The sequence below is a fragment of the Varanus komodoensis genome, unplaced genomic scaffold, assembly GCF_004798865.1.
Source record: "Varanus komodoensis strain SLA01 unplaced genomic scaffold, ASM479886v1 scaffold15, whole genome shotgun sequence".
Lineage (NCBI taxonomy): Eukaryota > Metazoa > Chordata > Lepidosauria > Squamata > Varanidae > Varanus > Varanus komodoensis.
Window position 1 is genome coordinate 24,223,386 of NW_025335440.1, and position 23,121 is coordinate 24,246,506.

At 38.5% G+C, this 23,121-nt stretch overlaps 1 protein-coding gene across 8 annotated transcripts in view; it reads left to right on the forward strand.

Annotated features, from left to right (window-relative positions):
* Positions 1-23,121, forward strand: part of NEBL (nebulette) — a 157,066-nt gene that overhangs the window by 85,333 nt on the left and 48,612 nt on the right. For 6 of the 8 annotated variants that reach the window (XM_044424575.1, XM_044424579.1, XM_044424577.1 and 3 more), the window contains exons 1-7: positions 16-64; positions 3,717-3,805; positions 3,897-3,968; positions 7,245-7,349; positions 10,640-10,750; positions 17,399-17,509; positions 22,566-22,667. The exons of the other annotated variants lie outside the window; for them this stretch is intronic. In XM_044424575.1, coding sequence (XP_044280510.1) covers positions 31-64; positions 3,717-3,805; positions 3,897-3,968; positions 7,245-7,349; positions 10,640-10,750; positions 17,399-17,509; positions 22,566-22,667 — 624 coding nt within the window. In that variant the 5' untranslated portion in view covers positions 16-30. Of the gene's footprint in view, positions 1-15; positions 65-3,716; positions 3,806-3,896; positions 3,969-7,244; positions 7,350-10,639; positions 10,751-17,398; positions 17,510-22,565; positions 22,668-23,121 lie in introns of those variants that run through there. 8 annotated transcript variants of the gene reach the window in all.

Here is a 23,121-nt window from a genome sequence, read left to right on the forward strand (position 1 = left end):
TGGAGAACTGGACGTGAAACATTGGCGTGAATGAAGCAGGGCACAACTTCATTAAATGTACATGGTGAGATCATCTAATAATCTAAATGAGAACTGTAAGGTGAGTTTGCCTAGACAACAACTTGAGAACACTCAGTTGCTTTTCTGAGCACTCTGTACTACTTTATAAGTGAAAACTGTAAATTCCTTGTTTTTACAGGAAAGGGTTATGATTCTTTTAAAAAGTATTTATTTATTTAAAACTTTTGTATGCCGTCCTATATATAAATATCTCAGGATGGCTTACAGCAATTTGGCAAGGCATGCTGGGAACTGTAGGCCTTTTTTTCCTGTCTAAACTTGCATAGGATTGTGCCTTTTGATATACTGTGTATATTTTGCACTATGCAATATTGCTTGCATTTAAGTCTTATAGATACTTTCCAGCTTAGTTGCAAAATACTTTCCAGCTTAGTTGTAAAATCTTAAGTTTGATGAAGCAAAACACGTAGAGCTGATTTAAAAGACGAATCAAATTCTTTCAAGCTACCCAGTATTTTTTATCCGCATAAAATAGTCATTTAAATCCTAAAGCATGCTAATATCAGGAGAGCCTGCAGCAGCAGTGTCTGTTGCAGTATGGTGTGAGAGCAGTAACATTGGTGTTTGATAACGAGCAGGCAGAATTATGTTTTTCAGGATGTTGCAGGAGAGAACCTTATTTATCATTGTATCCCTGTTGTCAAGGTAACTGTGTTTCTTTCTTGGGTAGCATTTTTGGTAGAGAGCCTAAGTCCCCCTTACCTAATTATTTCTAGATATTACATTTTCAATTCATTTTATGTCAGTCCTCTTGAACAGCATCCAGAGTCTTGCCCTTGTTCTGAGTTAGGGGCAGACCAGTGGAACAATCCATGTGCGTCATACTGGATTCCCATAAAGTAAGTGTGTGTGTGTGTGTGTGTGTGTGTGTGTGTGTGTGAGAGAGAGAGAGAGAGAGAGAGAGAGAGAGAGAGAGAGAGAGAGAGAGATTTAATGTGAAAGACAGGTTGGAGAAGGTTGTTCAACCTTCCTTTGATAGCATTTGACCTCAGAACAGTCTCTCACAGCCATTTTTATCCCAAGGAGTTTGCGTCTTTTTTTTGGAGCTTCACCAGGAGAAAAAAAGTTGGGGAATGCAATGTGAAAGGAAAGTGAAGGACTTAAGGGGTTCGGACCTGGCGTTCTTTGCCCAATTAAGCATGACAAGAGTAAGAGTACAAAACTGCATTTTATTCTCAAAAATAAAGGTCAGTCACAGTGAAAATGTAGTCGACCCCAAGTGCATGGCCGAGTCTCCCTTTATAGCTCTGCTGACCTGGTAGTGAAGACAGCTGCTTACCGGGTTGACATTTCTACCATGATTGCTGCTTAGTTTCTTTGAATACGCCCATGGTTCCCCGGAGGTTGGGCTAGGAGCTTTGGTGGGAGACTGCTCAATTCCTAGCTGTGTATAATGCTGTGATTTGTGTTGAAAATGCTTGGGATGTGACTGGCCTGCCTGGACTTAATATCAGCCAGCCAGGTATGTCCTACAAAAGCACTGGCGTAGAAGGGATAGCAGGAGCTGCTGCCGCTAGAATGTAGGGGTGTTCATTTCTGTGTGGGGCTGCCTTGTGTGTTTGAGTTGCCATAGAATTGTAGGTTGGAGTGTTCACCCACTGTAATCGAATTTTTGAACTCTGGACTGGCCTGCTCTTCCAGACCTGTTCTTGGGCCCTCTTGGATATGAAGAGCTATATAGATCTTTGTGTCTGGTCTGAGACTCTGCCTAAATAACAGGGTCCTCTCTCTCTCTCTCTCTCTCTCTCTCTCTCTCTCTCTCTCTCTCTGTGTGTGTGTGTGTGTGTGTGTGTGTGTGGGAGAGAGAGAGAGAGAGAGAGAATCCAGTTCTGGCTTCTACTTTGTTCCAAGATTTATTTGGAGCCAGTTTTAAGTCTCTGACTCCTGACTTGCAACACTTGTCTCATTAGACAGCTCTCTATGGCTCAGTGTAGACAAAGGGTTTGGCATACTCTTTCAGCTACTGTGTACATCCCTATAGGAGTTTGATGCAAGTATTATGGGTCATGCCAGTATAATGACTATTGTATCCCTTGCATCCAGGTGTTAGATTTAGGATATAATCAAATTGGAACTTTCTGCTGAAGATCTTTATAACTTTCAGCTTTAAATTAACACTTCATTTTTTATTTCTAATCAAGTTAACAGTCTAACTTTTCTTCATCCATCGCTTTCCTGCTGTGCCAAATGCAGTTCTATTTACGTTTTGTGCTGCTTTATTCCCTGGGCTTATTCTATGCTGCTGCTGTCCTTTGTTCCTCCTCCTGAACCCTGTTCTGTGTGCAGCGTTCTCTGGCTGAAGCTTAACTAGTTCAGCCTTAAATATTTTCAGATCATGTTGTTTAGATGTTATATATATCTGCGTGTGTGTGCACGTATGTGTGTATACTTTATATACCTTACAGCTGGTTCTCCTGGTTTTTCTTGCCCTGTTATGCATGCTCTACTGTGCCTGGTTCTTGGCTGTCTCCTGAGGGCAGGCTCATGGCAGTAGATGTGATCACAAGAAATGTTTTTTCCCCCCAAAGTGTCACATAAGAGACAAGTGTCTCTGCCTTAATCATAGGAGGCGAGTGTAACGTAGCCTGAAGGGGCAGTCCACAAAAAGCGATATGAGCAGGAGAACAAGGGGCAGAAAATGCCAGGATGGTGAAAGCAGAAGAAACTTGTTTTCATCACAAATAAAGCATGTAGGGGCCACAAGAAAAACTTTTAGGGCAGGGCGAGCCTTTTATATACTCTTGTTTGACCTTGCTTTGGAAGGTCCCTGTATAGGTGTGGCATGAATTGGGCAATGCTACCAAATATTGGGTGTTCTCCGGGAAAGATTTCTTTAATGCATCCAGAAAACAGCCCAAAGAAGAAAAAAAGACTCTACAGCAGGTTCATGTGAGGAAAAGGGAGTACAGGGCAGGTAGGACAAATTACTGGAGCATTTCCAGCTCTGCAGTCTGGTGCCCAGTCCATCACACCGATGGAGGGTACTTTAATGTTGCATCTTGGCTGCAGTCCGAATGCCAGTATTGCACAAAATTCTGAAGAACCTGCCTGTTCTGAATTATTACAGTATACTTTAGAAGGTTTTTTGTTGGATGCATTTACAGTTTCATTCAACTTGTTTTCTTGTCAAGCTGTCCAGGGTGTTTCCATTCAGAATGACAGGACTATGTTCAGGAAAATTTGTCAAAATGAACACTGGAGAAAAGTCATGCTTGCTTTATATGTAAACAATAAATGAGGTTTTGTCATAGGTATTCAAGGATCTCTGATAATTTAAACATCAGAGCTTGTCAAATTGTTCACTGGGTTTGTGAATGGTCTGATTTTTGTTATCCTGTTAACATTACACTATTGTTTAATTTTCAAAGTTCATATAGGCCAATATTTTCCTTAAATATATTTGCTTGGTTGAAAAACTCAATCTTTTTAAAGAATCACCACTAGCAAGGGCATCAGTGACACCTTTCAGCTCTTGAGCTGCATTTTTCAGATAAGAGCTTTCAAGTGCTGCCTAAATAAGGAAGAAAGTATAGGGAGGTTAAGCCTGCCAGGAGACAAGGGTGGCACAGGCATAGAACAAGTTGTGCAGAGCACAAGCCATTTGGTCTGGCTGAACTTTGCCATTTTTCTAGCAGAACAAAAAATGAAAATGACTGTTCAGGAATCTAAGGAGAGTGGAAATGAAGAAGCGGAGGAGGAGGAGGAGGAAGACTATGATACAAAGGTGTGTGGCTTGACCACTTTCTGTAAAGGTCTAAAGGGTTCATTATGTGATCTATGCTTATATTTGGAATGCTCCCTTCTTTTTTGTTTAGGTCTTCCTTAAGCCCATTGTTGAGGACAGAAACATGGAATTTGCTAGAAGATGTACTGAATTGATAAGCAATGTGAGTAATGTTTCTAGTGATGCTTAATTCCTTGGTAATGTTTCCAGTATTTCTAGTACTTAAAAATTGCCTCAGGGAAGCATCTAGCACTCTGAACAGAAATTTGTGAAAGCGCTGGCCTCAAAATAGCATTTTAAAGTTAGTTTGTCCAGCATTTGTCCTTTTAGATTTCTGTTTTTCTTTTTCCCCATTGCAAATCTTTCAGTATTATAATCTGTCAGTAGAAGTTTAATTATGAGTACATTGGTATATTTGGATGTGATTTTAAGGAATGTATTGCACACCCAAGTCCTTCAGAAGTTTTCTTTCAAGTGGCTTTTAAAGTATGGGGTTTAAGAATTTAGTGACACACACACACTTGTCAGGGTAGTCTTGAATATTGGTTTCTGGAATAATAACTTATTAGAATGTAAGTAGAAGCTTAAAACCCCCTAGAGGTCACTTTCACAATATTTTTGGCTGTGGCTGCTGTGCATTTCTCAGTTGGAACTGGTATAATTGAGAGCAACTGTGTCTCTTTGCATGATACAAGAGCCCACAAGAGTTTGCATGACACAAAAGCCCACTGTGAGCTGGTTTCCTTGCAGGAAACTTTTCTAGGGATGCTTATGATTATGTAAGTCCCAGCCAGGAGTAGATAGCAGGAGTTATTTGGTCACCTAACTACCAAACAGTTCTGCTTGGTGCTTGCATGTTCATAAACACTGTGATGGCTCAAGGGTTAATTAATCCTTCCTGTTGTCTGACTCAGGTCTTTCCCAAAAAGTTAAGCAGGTGAGTATGCGACAGAGACCTTTTTTTTGGCATAGCATGTGAGCTATGAAATTTCCTCCTAGGGAGACTGCTTTGTTTTATAGTCCTTGCTGTTCTCCAGGAAGGCCCTGTGGAGTTTGATAATTAGTGGCTGCTGTTGCCCCACTTAAGTTTTGATTTTTAAAGTGTATATGTGTGTGTGTATGAGTGAGTGTGTCTATGTATTTCAAATTCTGTTAGCTTCCTTTAATTTCTTTTGGACCAAAAGGCAGAATTAAAAGCAGTACCCAAGTTCCATTGACTGGTAGAAAGACAAATAAAACATAAGTAATTGTATGCATCTGTGTCAGCCTCCAACTGTGATTTCACTGAAGTGAAATTGCCATAATAATCATGCCATTTTCTTTCCGCCTCAGAACCAACATTTGTAACAGAAGATAATAACATTGACCAGCCCTGAGATCATATTCAAACAGCATCTTGTACACTTAAAATGTTTTTGCTTGGTTATATTATTCTCATATTATCCCATGACATACATGAGTTTATTTCAGTGGCAGTGTTAATCCATTGCTTAGCTCTTTTCCATTCTAATAATGTTGGGACTAAATGGTGCTTAAATTTGATTGTGTCTTAAGTTGTTTGGTGTTGATGCTTTTATTGTATATACAAACTTGGAAACTTGACAGACCCAATATGGATAATATGAAGTGCCATCACTGCCTTCCACAAAAAGCTTTCTTCCTGTAGGCTATTGATTTTTTAATTTTTTTTGAAAAGCACTTTTCACTGGTTTAATGGAACCAGATTGGACATCTGCCTGCAGGAGCATAGTGATGACAACAAAAAAGTTTAAATGTCCTCACCTACCCTCTTTGCATCTCTCTGCTCTATTCCTAGCACTGACTTGAGCTTTGTGTCTCATTTTCTGAATAAGGTAAATATAAGCCACAAAGCACAGGATGTTGCTTGAGAGGATGCCAGTAATTTACTGGGCTGATTTTTTTTCTGGAAGGGTTTCAATTAATATACTGTTACTGAATGCACTTAGGTACTTAGAAATTATATCTCAAGTTTTAAAAAAGAGAACAAAAAATAAAAGCAAAGGCTGATGTCTTACACGGAAGCGAGAAAGTGTTCTCGTTACTAGTCCATACTGGATAACCATTTATGACCTTGGGAATGAATGGTGAAGTCACTTGAAAAGTGATGCTTCATTATTAGGTCTGCTGTTTGCTTAAAGGAACCTTATCTGATTAATCATGAGATACGTTGATTAAATATTTACCAGAATAAACCAGTAGTTTTTTTTTTTAAAGAAAAAAAGGCACATTTCCCCTGGTTTTAGTTGATACATAGATAAGTTGGAGGAGAGACACAGTGCTTTTCAAGATTTTAAAAGAGGCAGCCATTTCTGTGTGAAGATGACTAATACTGTTTTAATTCATTTGCTTACCACTGTTGAATGTGATAATGAAAGACAGTATTTCTATGTTTTAACAAGCAAAGGACAGAAAAATAAAGAAAATGCTGTACAGGCAACTATTTTTGAATAACTGATGCAATTAGGAATATACTACTGTCTACATTGCAAAGAATGCCATGAAGGAACACTTAGAAAATGGACTTTTTATTTTGTAATAAATACGAACACCCAGTAAAGCAAACAGAAAAGCTTTGTGGCATAGTGGTTAGAATGTTGGATTGGACTTGAGGAATCTGGATTCTATTCTGCATGGACCCATTTAGCTCTCTGGGTGACTTGGGCTCATCACTGATTCTCAGCCTAATCTACTGTGCAATGTTGTGAATATAAAACAGAGTAAGGGGGATTATGTAAGCTCCCATGGGCTCTTTGCAGGAAAAAAGACATGATATAAATATAAAAAATAAATTAATTAAAATTCCAGGTACCTATGTGCTGCCAATTCAATTTCTATGTGGCTTAATTCTTGAGGCAACTCAATTGTTATGTGCGCAATTTAATATTAGGGCACCTCCAATACAGCCATACTACTGGAACAGATCAAAATGCTTTAGCAACACAGATTCAATGCCCATACTTGGAAATGCTCTACTGTCTGCACTCCATGACCTTCACAATTCCTGTTTGAGTACTCAAATAAGTGGTTGGGTTAGGAAGCACACAATTTAGGGCTTTCTTAGAGGTGGCCTCACAGTTACAGAATCATAGAGTAGTAGGGTTGGAAGGGCCCAAGAAGGCTATGGAGGCCAAACCCCTGCTGAATGCAAGGAACTCATTCCAGGTTAACATTCATTTGGCTTCTTCAGTTCTGAAATTTAGAAAAGACTTAAACATGTATTTTACTACTGCATTTCCTTTATGATATTTTGTGATCTGAATGGTTTTTCTTACATGTCTAATGAGCTACAACTATTTCATGTTTTTGTACTGTGTCTAATGTGTAGATACATGCATGCGTTCACTTGCTCTTCCTCTTACTTCTTATCTTCTCTTGCTCTTTTCTAACCCACTGCTTTCCCTCCACCATCCCTTTGTAGGTTCATTATAAAGAAGAATATGAAAAATCGAAAGGCAAGTGCATATCTATATCTGACACCCCTCAGCTATCTCATGTGAAAAACCTCTCTGCTTTTATTTCTGAGGTATGGCACAGAATGTCGGGAAAATGTTTGGTAATATTTATTGGCCTGGAGTGACTTATGCAATAGTGGTTTTCCAGTTCTACACTGTTTTATGAAGCAGTATTAGGAACCAGTATTTCAATAGATGACAGGACTCCATACTGCATGTAGTTACTGAAATGTATATTCTGAACTGAAAATATTTTACAGTTGTTAAATTGTTTGTAGCTCCTGATTTTATAGATGAATAAAATGAGTTATAAAATTCATAAATTAATGAATAAAATAAAACTGCACTGAATGTATTCCCCATTTCACTTTTTAGGCTGAAAACTATTGCTGAAAGTGACTTTTGATGAGAAATAGAACAGTTGTTTCAGTAATGCTTTGATTGTGAGACTGTGCACCCCAACAAAGGCATTTCAGTACTGCTGTTTTACCCATTTTTTCAGCAGGTCCTCGTGCTATCTCTTGTTTTTCCAGGAATGGTTGTAGAAGTGGTCTCAGCTGAGCCATGACCATGTAATTAATGGGATTACGTTAATGTTATTCAGTGTGTATGTATATATACAGACATGTTTCTGTGTTTGTGTGTGTGTGTATGGGCGCAAATTAGCCAATTGTGTTTGGCTGTGTGATGCCTCTGACACTGCCACTGAGGGCAAAGTCAGCTGAGAATGAGGGCAGCACTTCCTGGATGAATTGCATGGACAGGCTCAGTGAATTGGGAATAATTCAGTGAATAGCACTGATAATAAATCACGTGAACAGGTGAAGGTGTTAGTAAGCACAATTTGTTGTTTGTACCTGCAATTCATCTTTGACTTATGGCAACCCTATGAATGAAAGCCCTCCAAAATGTTCTATCACTGACAGCTCTGTTCAGCTTTTGCAAGGTCAAGACTGTGGCTTCCTTGATGGATTCTGTCCCTCTCATTTTTGGTTTTGCCTTTTGTCTTCTGCCTTCAACTTTCCCTAACATGATTGCCTTCTCCAGTGAGCTTTGCTTTCAGATGGTGTGTCATGGGCACATTAATGATTTCCATTGCACTTATAAAAGCAGCCCTAATTGGAGATCTGTCCCCTTCCCCCTCACTGAACAGAGAGAAACATGTGAGCTGCCTCTCAGTGGTTGGAAAAACAGTCTTGGAAGGAGAATGGGGACATTCTGGTGGCACTGGGGAGTTTGGAGAAACCAGAAATGGATTATCTTGAGCCTCCTCTGGTCTCATTCCTCTGCCCCCCATTTAGGAAACACAGGATAGAATGAAGGTGGTGGTGGCGGTGCTGTCCATAGGGTTATGCTCAAAGTTGTACATGAAGCTGTCATGTATGAACTCTTTGATTCTTATTAGTTCTTTGTGCATGTGAAGCTATCAGTATTGTGAATATACCTTTTGCATGTATGCACCCACCCACGCATGCATGCACGCACACACACGTATTTATAGGCTTTGATACTTTAAAACAAATCGCTAAATAATAAGCATGTAGGAGAGGGAATCCATAATTTCATTGCAGATTTCCTGCTGTGCCATGTAACTATAGAACATCAGGCGGCATTTCCAAACTTAACTCAACAGACTAAGAAGAGCTATGCTAGATCAGACAAAAGGCCTTATCTGCTGTAGCACTCTGTTTACGCAATGACCAACCATAAATGTATGGGAAGCCTTCATGCTCAAGCTGAGTATGAGCCTAATTTAGCATCCTCCTGCTTGTGTTCCCTAGTAACTGATATCCAGAGGCATACTGCCTCCGTTATTGAAGATAATATACAACTTTCATGACTGGTAGTAGCTGTTGATAGCTGTATCTTATGTGAGATTGTTCAAATCCCGTTAAGCCATTGAAGTTGTTGGCCATCACTGCTTCTTGTGGTAATTTTTTGAGGTCCAAAATTAAACTGTGCATTGCGTGAAGAACTATTTTATTTGTCCTGGATCTCTCACTTGTATGGTAATCCCCTGCTTCTAGTATTATGAGACAGGGAAAACCTTATCTGTAATGTTTCTACACCATGCTTGATTTAATATACCTCTGTCATATGCTCCACTCCTTCTGCCTCCCTGGTCTCCAAATATGTATGCTTTCTAAGCTAACACTTCCTCATAGGCAGCATTCAGTCAGGGGGATGTTAGCATAGCTCCAGGACAACATTTGTTTTTGAGCCTGGTGTTTCACCTGCAGCTATTCTGTGGTGGACACTGCCCCCTTTGAGATTTCTAGTTAGTTTGACACTCTTTGACATACAGAGAGACAGAATATCCAGTGCACCATTTCCTATTCTTCCTATAGATTTTGTATTCAGAACGATATCCCTCTGGTTCTCTCAATCCCGCCACATTTCCATAATGCCCCCATATCCATGTTTTCCTTTGAAACCAAGAACTCACAGGTCTTCCATCTTGCCTCAGAGGCTTTGGTGCAAGAATTAGAAGCACCTATACATTGTGTGCCTCTCCAGAACTTTCTGGTATGGGCCGTTTTCCTTGTGATCCTTTGGTCTCATTGACAGGCTATTATGTTTAACTATATGCACTCTGTTTCCATCTGGGCAACCAAAAAACATTTCCCCCTTCATCTATTTGGCATGATATAACTCAGCGCTTTGGATACTTCTGGGAACTATACATATGCCTCTGACCTGTTTGGATTTATAGATTTCCTGTGATCAGGAGGAACCTTGAAAGAAGATTTGACTGTGACCTTTGCACTGGGCATTTGTTCTCTGTAATGTCAGAGAATGGCATAATGGCTGTGGGAGAAAGGTTTCCACCTACATTCCTCCTACATAAGGACTTTAAAGATTAAATAGATTAAATAAAGCCCATTGTGTTTATTGAATGTTATTAAATATACATGTCAAGAAGTACAGTTAAAGCAAATCAATTGAGCAAATCAATTAATAAAGGGGGTCAATAGTAATGGCGTAATTTGGCTGGATTGTGTAGAAAGGCAGTGGCAACAGGGAACAAAGTAAGGGTGTTGAGTTGTGTTCTGAGATGTGGTCCTGGAAAGTGAAAAACAAGAAGGGGTTATTTTAAAAGCCTCTTCATTGGCAGAGGTGCAATTCTTCTTCTTTTTAATAATTCAACTTGGTCTGCCACAAGAATTGTGACAATAACTGCTTACCTAGACAGACAAATCTTTTTAATGCCATGTTTAGAATTTCAAGGAAAGGTCTATAAACACTTGTTCTTATTCTAAAGATTCCAAATCTATTTTTAGATCCACTTGTTGAAAGGCTTTCTTTCTGAATATCCTTTTTTGAAATAATTGCTGCATTACTTCTCACTTTTGCCTTCTAGGCAAAATACAAAGCAAGTGCAAGGAAAGAACTTTCCAACTCACTCTATCAGCAGATGCCAGCTACAATTGATAGTGTGTTTGCAAAAGAAGTTATGCAACTTCAGAGCAAGGTATGTTTATGTATTTATTTTTAAACAGCAAGCCCCATCTCCTGATGTGTATCTATAGCTGTGAATATGGAGGAAAAACCCTCTAGGATTCTATCATGGCCTTCTTTCCCCTCTCCCATATTTGCTCTCACTTGGATGCCCATAAGGTAGGTCTTACACTGCATCTGGTAATTATACATTTTGTTTCCCATCAAAGGGCCAATCAGCTCTTTCCCAGATATGCAGGTTAGTCATGAGTTGTGAGCTTAAGTGGACTCCAGGGGATGGTGGAGGACAGGAAGGCCTGGAGGAATGTTGTCCATGGGGTCGGGATGGGTTGAACACGACTTCGTGACTAACAACAACAACATGATCTGTGGTGAAATACCTTGAGTTCAGCAATACTAAGGGCTGATAAGGCTGACTGGGATTCATGTTGGGGATTTGAAACCAGCTTATTCATAGAAAGAGCATTTGCTCCAGAGAGTTTGTGACTGCTGCAGCCTGGTGCAAACACAGCTCATAGAATGCCCCATGAACCCTTAGGTTAACTGGTTTAAGCAATAGATGGATGGTCTTTGGCCTTCCTTCCACTATGAACTGCAGAGTCAGCTAAGCCATTGGTGCTTCCATCTTGTCTGGACTGAGCTTCGATTTATTAATCCTTATTCAGCCCACTCAACACTTGCATGACATAAGGAACATAAGAAATTGCCTTGTGACAAATGGGAGTAATGGCCTTTCTAGGCTGGATCAGGCCCCACCACAGATGGTACTCCTGTGTTCTTTTGGTGTCCCAGAGGCCTCTGGGATAAATACTCTGACCTGCTGGCAAGGCTTTCCCGGAGTGGCAGGGGAGCTTCTCTGCTTCATCCTAATGTCTCTCAGCCAGAGTTTGATGGAACTAAGGGCTGCTTTCTTATATAAGGATTTAATTAAAAGTGTGATAATTAAAAAGACTAGTACAATAACCATTATATATGTAAAACAGTGCAGTCTTAAAATGGTAGGTTACAGATTGTTAATGAATGAAGTGAGCTCTTTTTTGTGACAGTATATAATATTATGAAATAACATACTTAGTTTGATTTATTAATGAGATCAGCATAAGTTATTTTTGCTCAATGTTTTTTACTTATGGCTTGATTCTAAATAGCATCATATGCAATTTTAAATAGAAATATTTCTCTCTTCTTTTCTAAGATAACAGAGCAGGTACAATAGAGTTGGCCAGAATATTAAAATCAAGTTGGTCGATACAATCCTATCATATTGGTGGTACAATCCTATCATATTTGCTCCTTTTAACAAATATATATTTCTAAAAATTAAATATTGACTTAGCTTTTCAGTACTTTTTCTGAGGCACACATGCACTTTAAAGGGACACGCACAACATATTTCAGATGTAGCATAAAATTTAAAGCCTGCAGACATATTTATTTCCCATTTGTAGCATAAATCATGGCATTCTACTGCAAAAGCTAAGAAAGTGGGATAAGTTCCACTCATTGGGTTTTCCAAACATTATGCCTACAAGGGAATAAATGGAAGAAGAGATGGCAGGTTTTATATCAGAACTGAGATTTGCCCATTCCCAAACCACCCTCAGCTATGTCTTCCAAAAAGCTCACACAGGCAGGTTTGACATACGCTAGGGAGAAGAAAATCATAATATTTATATTCTGTTCCCTCTTGCTTTCCTTGCCCTGCTTCCCAGTATTTATTGTGGCTCCAATGCCCTCCATGACTTAGAGTCATGGGGGATGCAATGAAAGCTGTACTGCTCACTGCATAATTTGATTTGTTGTCTTAAAATAAAGGTAGCTTTTGACCAGATGATTAGTGGAATGGATATACTACAAATAGTGAGGAAGTGGGTGGGAGTAGCCCAAGAGCCTTTACCACCTGCGGTAAGAGACAAAATGGCACCCTCCTCATATTGCCTGTACAGAAGACTACGGCCTGTCAGCTGAATCTTATCTCCAAGCAGGCCGCTTCTACTATCCCTGTAGTTCTCTAGCACTTTGTTAATGATTGTTATCTATCATTTATGAAGCACCATCATTGTCAAGAATGCTTTCCAGAGCAGCAAGCAAGAAGACAGTTGACTGCCTCTAACCCTAACCCCAAAATGAGATACTATGGGGGGAAAATAGGGAAGGGAAGATGATGGTTGAGAAGGAAATGGGGAAAATATGTGCTGAGTTTACTTTTGTGCACTTAGGTCAAGTTTCAAAAGTATATGAGGTCAAGCCAAGGCTTTAGAGAGAAAAGTGGGTTTTCAAGGAAGGATTTAAAAAGGACTGTGAGGGCAGAAAGATGAGACAAATAGAGCAAGGAGATGAGGGGCCCAGAAAATACAGAGGAATTTTTGCTGGATATAGAAGTGCACAGAAAGCTAGTCTAGGATTTAAAGAGGGGATGAACAATTGGAGACCTGCATTGTCAACCAATGGAGGATTTTCTCCAATTGCAAATAGTAGCTTCAAAGTACCGATTTTTGCCAGAACTGCAGCATGAGGGGAAAAAGTTAAGCTCCTCTTCTCTACCTGCTGTGATCCTGATAATTATCAGACACTACCCTCCCCATCAGCGCCACTCCTATTTATATTTAAATAATTTTCAAACACAAGCCATTTTAGTAGGGCTTTTAATCTGAGCTGCTAATTGTTTAATCCTGTTTTTATTAGAAAGAAAGTTGTTGACAGTACTTTTTATTCTTATAGACACTAGTGAATTATCAGCTAGATAGGAACAAAACCAGTGGAAAAATAATCATAGACAGTTAGGCACTCATGAAATTAATCTGTGATTCTGATGTCTAGCACAGTTTGTTAGATGTCATTAGAAGTAAATGATTGAAACATCTGAATGCCATAAGTAGGATTATTCCAGGCAGTTCCAAATGAAAAAAACGAAGAGAAAAAATAACATCCCTACTTCAACAGTATTACTGACTGGCACCCATTTAATAACTGTGCCAATGTTGTCAATGTGATGTTGCAGCAACATCGATGTAGATAAAATCAGATTGTTAGTTTTTATATTATATTTAAAGTCTCTTGTCTTTTCAAAGAGTAAGGAAATGGATTTCTTGGTTTCCTGCTTTCCTCAAAGTATTCTTAAAATATCACAAAGAAAAACAAAACATTTGAAAGCAATGAATGCAGAAATGAATGGAAAACATGGCAAAGGATTTGTTTTATATACATTCCATCACCTTGACATGTTTTTCCTTCATTTGTTCATTTCTTTCAAATGTTCCAATCCAATGCTTGTTCTTTATTGGAGAAGCAAAATGACCTAAGGAAATAGAGCATTAAAGCATACAAGTGGGCTGTTCTGTTTTCTGGTTGTCCCATTTCTTTAAGCATTTGGCAAATGTGCTCAAAGAATGTTTCTGTTTATTTGCACAGGTAATGAATTGTGGGAATCAAAAGTTCTGTATCCACTGTGCAAGGAAGAGTTGTGCTATGGCTGTGTAATTCATCTTTGCAATAAGCAGAATGTTCTTCTTCCTCAACTATTTATTTATTTAATTTTTATACTGCCCAATAGTCAAAGCTCTCTGGGCAGTTAACAAAGTTAAAAACAAACAACAAAAAAGATATAAATCAATAAGACAATAAAACCACAACAATCACAATTAATTGGCACAGAGGTATAGCAGTAGCACATGATGAAATACAATATGAAAACTAAAGTTAAAAATTAGCTTTTAAAATGCTGGGAAAATAATAACATCTTCACCTGACACCGAAAAGAATAAAAAGTAAGCACCAGGTACACCTCTTTAGGGAGCTCATTTCATAGCTGGCATGTCTCAACTGAGAAGTTCTTCCTTCTGGTAGCCACCCCTCGAAGAAGGGCCCCTGAAACAGATCTTAGGGTTTAGGTAGATACATGCGGGGCAATGCATTCCTTCGGATAGCCTGGCCCCAAGCTGCTTTGAATGTTAATACCAGCACTTTGAATTGGACATGGACTTCAACTGGCAGCCCATGTAGTTGGAAGAGGACTGGTTTTTGTTTTCATTAATGCCCATTAACAGTCTTGCTGCCCTATTTTGAATCAGTAGAAATCTCTGGACCATTTTCAAAGGCAGTCCCATGCACAGTGTATTACAGCAATCCAAACAAGAGGTCACCAGAGCATAGATCACTGTTGCCAGACTCTTGTCTGTCGAGATAAGGTCATAAATCAGTGCTTCATGCCACTGAGTCTAACTGTGACTCTAGTTACATTTCTGAATCCAAGATCATGTCTAAGCTATGAACATTGTCCTTTAGGAAGAGGGCAATACCATCCAGAACAGGTTGAATATCAGCCAGCTGGACTGATGACCCCCACTAACAGCACCTCTGTCGTGTCTGGATGAGTCTCTTTGTTGGCCCTCATCCAGTTGATTATCATGCTGAGATGCTGATTCAGAACAGTCACTCACTCACCTATACATTCAGTATAGGTCTGATCCAGATTTATTGAGATCAAACCCCTTAAAATTAATAAGACATAACTTAGTCATGAATAGCATCAACCTTATCCCACTGATTTCAACAGGTCTTTTCTGACTAAGTCTGGATCAGACCCTATGGTTTTGCTACAGTGTACTACCACAGTATAATTAATTTAGGCCAAATGTGATATCCATGTTCAAAACTGATGAACTGGGTTGAAATGGCAGTTTCAAGCCACCCTGATCAACTCTATATGGTGTTTACAGGTGAGGAACTTCCTTGGTGAAGAGGCAAGTTATAAATTAAGAAACAAATATAAGTAAACCAGCAATTATTATTCCAAAATTATGAGATTGCTATGAATTTGGGATAATAGGGCAAATTAGACAACTAGAATTTTTGCTGTATTAATATTTGAAACATCAAAACTTGCAAAGGGCTCTTAGAATTCTGTCTTCACTTTGTCTAGGCTTTATATTTTGGTAGTTAATTGAGAAATCAGATCCTCTTTTTATACTTTCTTACTTTGGTTTGAACTAGATTATTCAGTTAAAAACCATTAGACAAATACATTCTCAAATGTACATCTAGCAGTTTTTAATGTTATGGATCCCTTGAGTACTCATTTCAAGAGCTGCTTGTAGAATGCCTATGGATGGAGGAGCTCATTATGAAAAATCAAAACTAAATGGGAGAATATTGGAGTGGATCCAAAGGTTTCCTCTCTCCAGCAGAAGGAATCTCCCTCTCACAGAAGCAGGAATCATTTGGAACCAGCCCAGTGCTGCTGTTTTTATAAAAATTAAGACCAAGTTCCTAAAAAGGTTACAATGGGTTCATGTTTAGACAGAAATAAATCCTACCTGCCCCAGCCAACTGTAGGACTTACTTCTGTCTAAATAGGCATAGGGTTGCACCCTTAAACTGTGTAATACATCTTATATGCATAAAATTGTGTGCTAGATACAGAATAATTTAATGTTCAGTTTGGCTAAAAATTAAACAGTGACATAGCAATTTGTATATTTTCTAACCCTGTAATCATATTTCAGTTATTTTAAATTAATTAGCAGTAGCTTTTAATGGTGTTCACTTTTTCATCCGAAATCAAGAGAGACACTCTGCCTGTTGCAGCTAACACATAATTGTGCTTCTTTTTTATTCTTTGAAAAAGAAGACTGTTTACTTCTAAAGTTGACCACAGTGTTTAGCATATGTGGGGTTCAGTGAAGATGACTACAAGATTTCATAGTATATCCTGCTTTAAAGCTTTTGTTAGGTGTTATGTTACATTCAATTTTATCCTCCCTTCGAGGATCCAAATCCTTTTGAGATCAAAGCAAATAGAATAACAAAGGCAGTATGATTCTTCTGATAGTGTCATTGGGCAGAATGTCTAATCTAACACTTTATTCTGGTGATTGAAAAGGCAATTTATGTTTTTTTGTTCCACTTTTCTTTCTATGATACACAATGAAATATTCCGATATTTACATTTCAACTTCAGTGAAAGTCAGTGAAAGTGTTGCTAAATGAATAGACCAAACATGGTTCTGTGGTAGAACATCTGCTTTGCAGATCATAGGCTTAATCTCAGAATCTCCAAGTAGGAAAAGTTTCCATCCAAAATCCTGGAGAAATGCTGCTAGTCAATGGTGACACTATGGAGCTTGGCAGACAAATGTCCTGACTCAATAGAAGGCAACTTCCTGTGTTTCTTGACTTTGGTTTAAGTGCATAACTATGAAAGTACTGCACTGGATTCAGACTTTAAGGCGTAACTATTTAAAACAATGGGATCCAACTTGGTACTGGCAATATCTTATTGATTTTAGTGGATCTATACTAAACATAACCAAATCTGAATTAAGCCTATTGTCTTAGATTATATCACTACATCACAGCTTAGGCCACAATCCTTCTGTGTAAACCTATATTGTACTGTTAGTTATCGAGCTGTAAAATGGAGACGATAGTTTCCTTGTCCAAGGGTTCTTGGAAGCACTTCATCATCAAAAGAGTGAGTTTATCTCAGTTCATAAAGATTTTTTAAAAAGTATGTGAGTCTGGTTTTGTTACAAATGTGTAGACTAGGTTTATAAAAAGTCTTCCCAGGAAAAATGGAAAATGGTTTAAGAAGAAACCATTGATGTGTAATCTTATGTATATACCTTGTGCTATGTGTAATATAAACTTATATCATTTTAAGGTTCTCTATAGGCAGAAACATGAAGCTGAAAAGGGAACATCAAGATATACCCATATGAAGGAGCCACCAGAAGTTAAGCATGCCATGGAAGTCAATAAATGCCAAAGTAATGTGAGTAGTTCTTTTTGGCTACTAATTTTCAACATTCTTAATATGACTAATCCTACTAAGGAAAGCTATAGGGTTGCACCATGTGTTCTTTTAGGTTTATATTACATACCAGTGTTAAGTACCACCTATAGTAATATTTTAATCAAGTACTTATTTGTCTTTACCTTGTTAACCCTACTGGAATGCCTTCCATGAAGCCATGACTGCCCCTGGTGCTTTCCTGCATATTTTTGGGCTCAGGATACATGGTGCAGTGTTGTGCTTAAATAAACTATATCAAAGATTAGTTAATACCTAGATAGGAGACTCATCTAACCTGCCTTGAATTGATAGAAGAAAGACAGAGCATACTTTAAATATAATAAAATTAATACAGTGTATGCATTTGCTAAAAAAATCCTCCAAAACAACTAAACCAACTAAAGTGGCTATCTTTGAAGTGTATCAAAGCTTCAAGGATATGAATGGGCATATTTGCATATGGAGATTGCTAGAAGTTTGGTTCACATACTTGACAGAAGGCTCCTGCTGAATACATTGTATGTGGGCAATTTGGATGTTATGTACTGCCGCCATGTGTATGATCTAATAAATACTAAGACAAATAGTATGTCGGTCACTGCATGATCTTCCTTACTAGTGGCCAGGAGGAGGAGGGAACCACAGATTTTCCGTGCATATAGTGCATATAGCCCCATGTATGAGTTCTGTTGTTGATGCAGGTATGTTTAGAAGTTCATACATCACCGTCATACTTATTGAGGAGGAGGGATCAATAAGAGGCTGCTTATGTGCCTGTGTAAATCAGCTGTATGAAGACTGATGTCGAAAAGTATGTGATTCAGTATGTGATGGCAAAATTATCATCTTGTTGGTACATGTTATAATTCCATTCCTCATTTAGAATTCAGAGAGGTACTTAATGCACAGCTAAGTGTTTGTGCAATGTTTGTTTGAATGGCAGTCCCCTATGCCCCTTCACAAATAGCTTTTGAAATTCTTTATTTGACTTTATCTGGCCTTTGGTGTGGAAGACCTGTATTAAGAAGCAAAAGTCTGAAGCCCCATTGTATTCTTTGGATCCCCTGAGCACTATTAGATTTAAGGGGAAAAAATCTAAATTTGAGTGTGTTTGCTCAACTCCAAGATTTTTCTTGTAGCTCTGCACATTTTCTTCTCATGAATGAAGTCAGTATACAGCCAGAACAAAATGAAAGGCAGTTACTATTTGCTTTTGCAGTTTAAACACAGCAAAAAAAAATAATGGCTGAATATTTTCACCTGTGTGATAGATATAGGCCATAGAGGAGAAATTACAAAAATCATTTTGTCAGCTTGTAACAACGTTTTCAATTCACATGAGTCTGTCATGCCTTGGTAAGTGGGTATATCACCTTTACTTTAAATTCCTGCTTTGTTTACTTATCCTTGAAAAGTCAGAATATTATTTATTTAGGGATCTTTCATGTTAAAAACAAAGTTATTTGAGGTTCATGTGAAACTGCATGTTTACTTCAAAATATATAAGCTTGTGAATGAAATTAAGGATTCCAAAAACTAAGGATACACAATCAATGAATTTAGTCTCTTGTGAAATTGTTGCTTTGAGAAGTATCTTGTCACCTCCTCTCAGACTCAAGGCTGCAAAGTTCAGCTTTAAAGGCTAAGGAAGAAATCTTATACACATGACCCTGGGAGCAAGTTTGAGTAAATACATAGGATTACAGTACATGAGTTTAAAAAACAGTGCATTGGATCCCATCATAGTGGATTCATTCAACTCAATGGGAGAAGAAAGTTGGGATTAATTTAAATCCCATTGATCACAGTGAATCTACTTTAAGTTTACCAAGAGTGTAGTCCTATAGCTGTCTGGGGCAGACTGGGAACTGTAGGGCTTTTTTCTGCTTAAAATGCATAGAACTGCTCCCTATGTCTGGATCTGACTCAATGGGATTTCTGAGTAACTATGCAAAGTGTTATTGTGGGTAGAACTCTTCCTGTTTTCCAGTAGAGCAGTGTAACTACAGAAGCAGAATGCACATTTACCTACAGTGCTCTGCAGACGTAATCCAACCTTTCCATGCAGAGTTTACATCTAGTGGGATTATGTGAATTTTGGATTATTTCTTCAGACTTAAATAAAGCTGACATTTTATAAATTCCTTTTTAGAGGTGAAAACTATAGTTTCTGAAAATATCCTTGCATTCCTGGTTTGAAATTGTCTAGTAGTTCATAATTTCATGCTATTTTGAAGAGAATTCATGCTAAGCTTCACAGTGGGCTGAAGTTTTATAAGTAGGAAATGAAATACTGTAGTTTCTCTATTTCATAGCTTACTGAAAAGCTTTGTTCCTTATCTTTTTATCTAGAGTTCCAAAATATCCGAATGCATAAGCAAGAAACCTTCACTTTCACCATTGCCTAGGCTAGAGTGAGAAGCAGGTGAACAAAATGCTCACCATGGTGAAAGGGAGGAACAGTCTGAGGGGACCATTTGTGATGAGCTCCTGCTGGGCTGTGGCTCATTGGCAGGTGCCCTGCCATATCTTCCCCTGAGGCCAGTTCTGTCTCTACCTGTCTCCACCACAATCCACCATATAGCTCTGCCTGGGTGCTGGAAGGCTAATAATTCATAAAAGGAAAATATTTCCCTGGACGTTGCATCAAATTTGGTAAAATAACAACTGTCTGATTCTACCCCCCCCCCCCGCAAACTTCTCACCGTGAAATTAACCACACTTCCTTAATTCATTTATAATGTGACTGTCACTTGGGAACAATAAGAGACAAAATTGCCACAGATTTCGCTGCAAGATTCTGTGCATTTTTCTCTGTGTCTGAACTGACAGTTTCAATCCTAGCTACTGTTTTGGACACATATGCAGGGCTTTAATTTGCAATTTACATGGATGATGGGGTCCTTTTCAGAAAGTGTTCCTTCTGCCTTTATGGTAGTCTTTTCACCTCATGTGGTCATTAGGGTGAGCAGTGTATAATTAACAAAATCTGTGTCAGAGCAAAAATGTTCTGTATTGCAACAGCCAAATGCACGTTTGGTTTTCATCTACAGCATTATTTTCAGTGGTTTGCACCACTATAGTGGACAAGATGTGTTAATATCAATAGATAATAGTGGATAATTATTTGGGCTATGTTTTCATTTCATGTTTTGAATCTTTTAAATGTCATCAGACAGCTAGCATGAAAGAGCTGCCAAAATAAAATGTACAAAAGCTTGACCCTCAAAGTTAATGAAGAGCATAATCCCATCACCCCCAGTGCAAATGCAGGTGAGCCCCTGAACATCCAGCGGTAGGACTGAGGCATGGTGCTGGTCATATCTGCTGGCACCGCATCTAACACTTGACCTTCTGTGTAGACAGCTGTTGTTTACTGTCTAGATAGTGCTCAGGAGGAAAACGGAAGGATGCTGAGGCACCAGTAGGTCTTGGCTTCTGCCTTCTTCCTTGCACTGCCTGGCATGCTCTTTTTGCAGCTTTGGAGGGCAGCTGGCACAGTTCTTTCTGTGTTGTCTGCAGGAGGGGTGGGGGTCAGACTTCAGAGTCCTACCTCTGAGACTGTAGGAGCTCAAAACTGGCACTCAGAACAATGGTATGGCCTCCCGTATGATTTCATGATACTCTTAGGCTGCAATTGAATATCTACTTTCTTTGAACTTACTGGAATTACCTCTTGACTGGACATGGGTAGGATTGTGCTATGATTGTTTAAGAAGCATTTACAACTGTTCCATTTCAATACATTGCATGCCTATTCTATAAGAAACATTGCAACTTTATTGTTACATCTCTTCCCTGGCCCATTCCCCCCCCCCCGGCAAAAAAAAAAAAAAAAAAAAAAACTTTGCATCCATGCATCCATTCATAACCACCTAAAGTTTTCGATAGTATGAAAGTTTAGATCTTGGATGCCAATGTGAAATTACTTTGGTAGATAAGAAGGTTATTAGAAAGCTTAGGGAGGCAGTGAATCTGGGAGCTGGACACTGCTTTTTTGTATGCCACTTCATAACTTTATTGAAAAGAAATGTGTCCTTTTTTACCACCAAACTCATACACTATTAAGAGATTGTGACTGCACATATACATGCAGTCAACAAGATAAAATTTAGCAAAAACTTACAACAAATCTAAAAATAATTAACTACATTAAAACATGGAGAAAAATGCTGACCCATGTAACGAGAACACCAGAAAAACGTAGTCCTATCTTAGGTAATCCTCCACTGAGCCACATGCAGTGGAGGAGGCTGCAATAATGAACTGTTTAAAACATGGCTCAAATTCACATGGAAGAATGTGATTCTTATATTATCCAAGCCATGACTCTGTTAATAATATCCAAATTCCAACTAGCTTTGCCTTCAGGACAAGATAATCATCTTAGCACATTAATTAGATATAATATATGTCAAAAACATCAGGTAAAACAACTCAAAAAGAAAAAGAAGATGAAATAAAATTCTTGTTCAGGTAGAGGGTTTACGAAGAGTTGCATGCAACTCCTTGGCCCTTTCTGTAGCCCCTGTCACTCCCAGGTCACTACTGCAAAATTTTGGCAGTGTGCCTATGAGGCACATTTTCACTTTCAAGACAAGGCACATGGGAAACACACTCCTTGTTTTAATGTGAATTTTCACTCCATAGCTGTGGAGCGTCAGAGAAATAAAAAAAAATGCTTTTATTACTACAAAATTTGATGATAGGGATGGGGTGCAGCTCCTTGTGGCTTCTGGGAATTGGAAATTTGTGGGGTTGGTTTGAAGTTGCTCATGCCTCATCTAGATAAAGTCTTCTCATAATGTGCATTCCATAAGGTGCATGTTAATGAATTGGCATTTCCATTATGGTCATTGAAGCAGAACTAGATTTCTTGTTTATACAATGATATGGTAAATACGGTTTTATTTCACTTTAATTCTGGTAATGTATTGTGGAACTTTCCAAATGAGTTACGTTAGCATATCCATTTTATCACAGTTATAACTGTGCTGCTAAGTCATAGGTAATTCATAAGTCTTTTGTTTTGCAGGTTTCGTACAAGAAAGATCTTCAAGATATGCATAAATACACTGACGTTTCAAACAGACCAGATGTGATGATGGCAACCCAGTTAACAAAGATAGTGAGCAATGTATGAAATTGCATTCCTTTTTTCTTTTTAAAAATATTGGCAGTTTTAATGTTATGTTTTTCATTTTGTATTAAACACAATGCAACTATAGGAATTGTAGAAGTCACCAAATTATAAAGTTATATTCAGGCAGATAAAATCAATTGAATGGAGGAGAGATTATCAGTAGTTTCTAGTCCTGATGATTGTCTCTGGTATCAGAGGCAATGTGTTTAGGTATACCAATTACTGGGGAATGTGGGTGGGAGGGTGCCGTGGCATTCATGTTCTCTTATGGGATCCCTTGGGCAACTGACAGGACACTGTGTGGACTGAATGCTGAATCAGATGGAACCTTGGTGCGATCCATTATAACTTTTTTATGTTTTTAACTGAACATTTGGTATGGTTTGGTTTGCTTTGTTTTTAAGTACAGACAGAAATGCCTTCCACCTTCTGCAGTGTCACTAGCCAT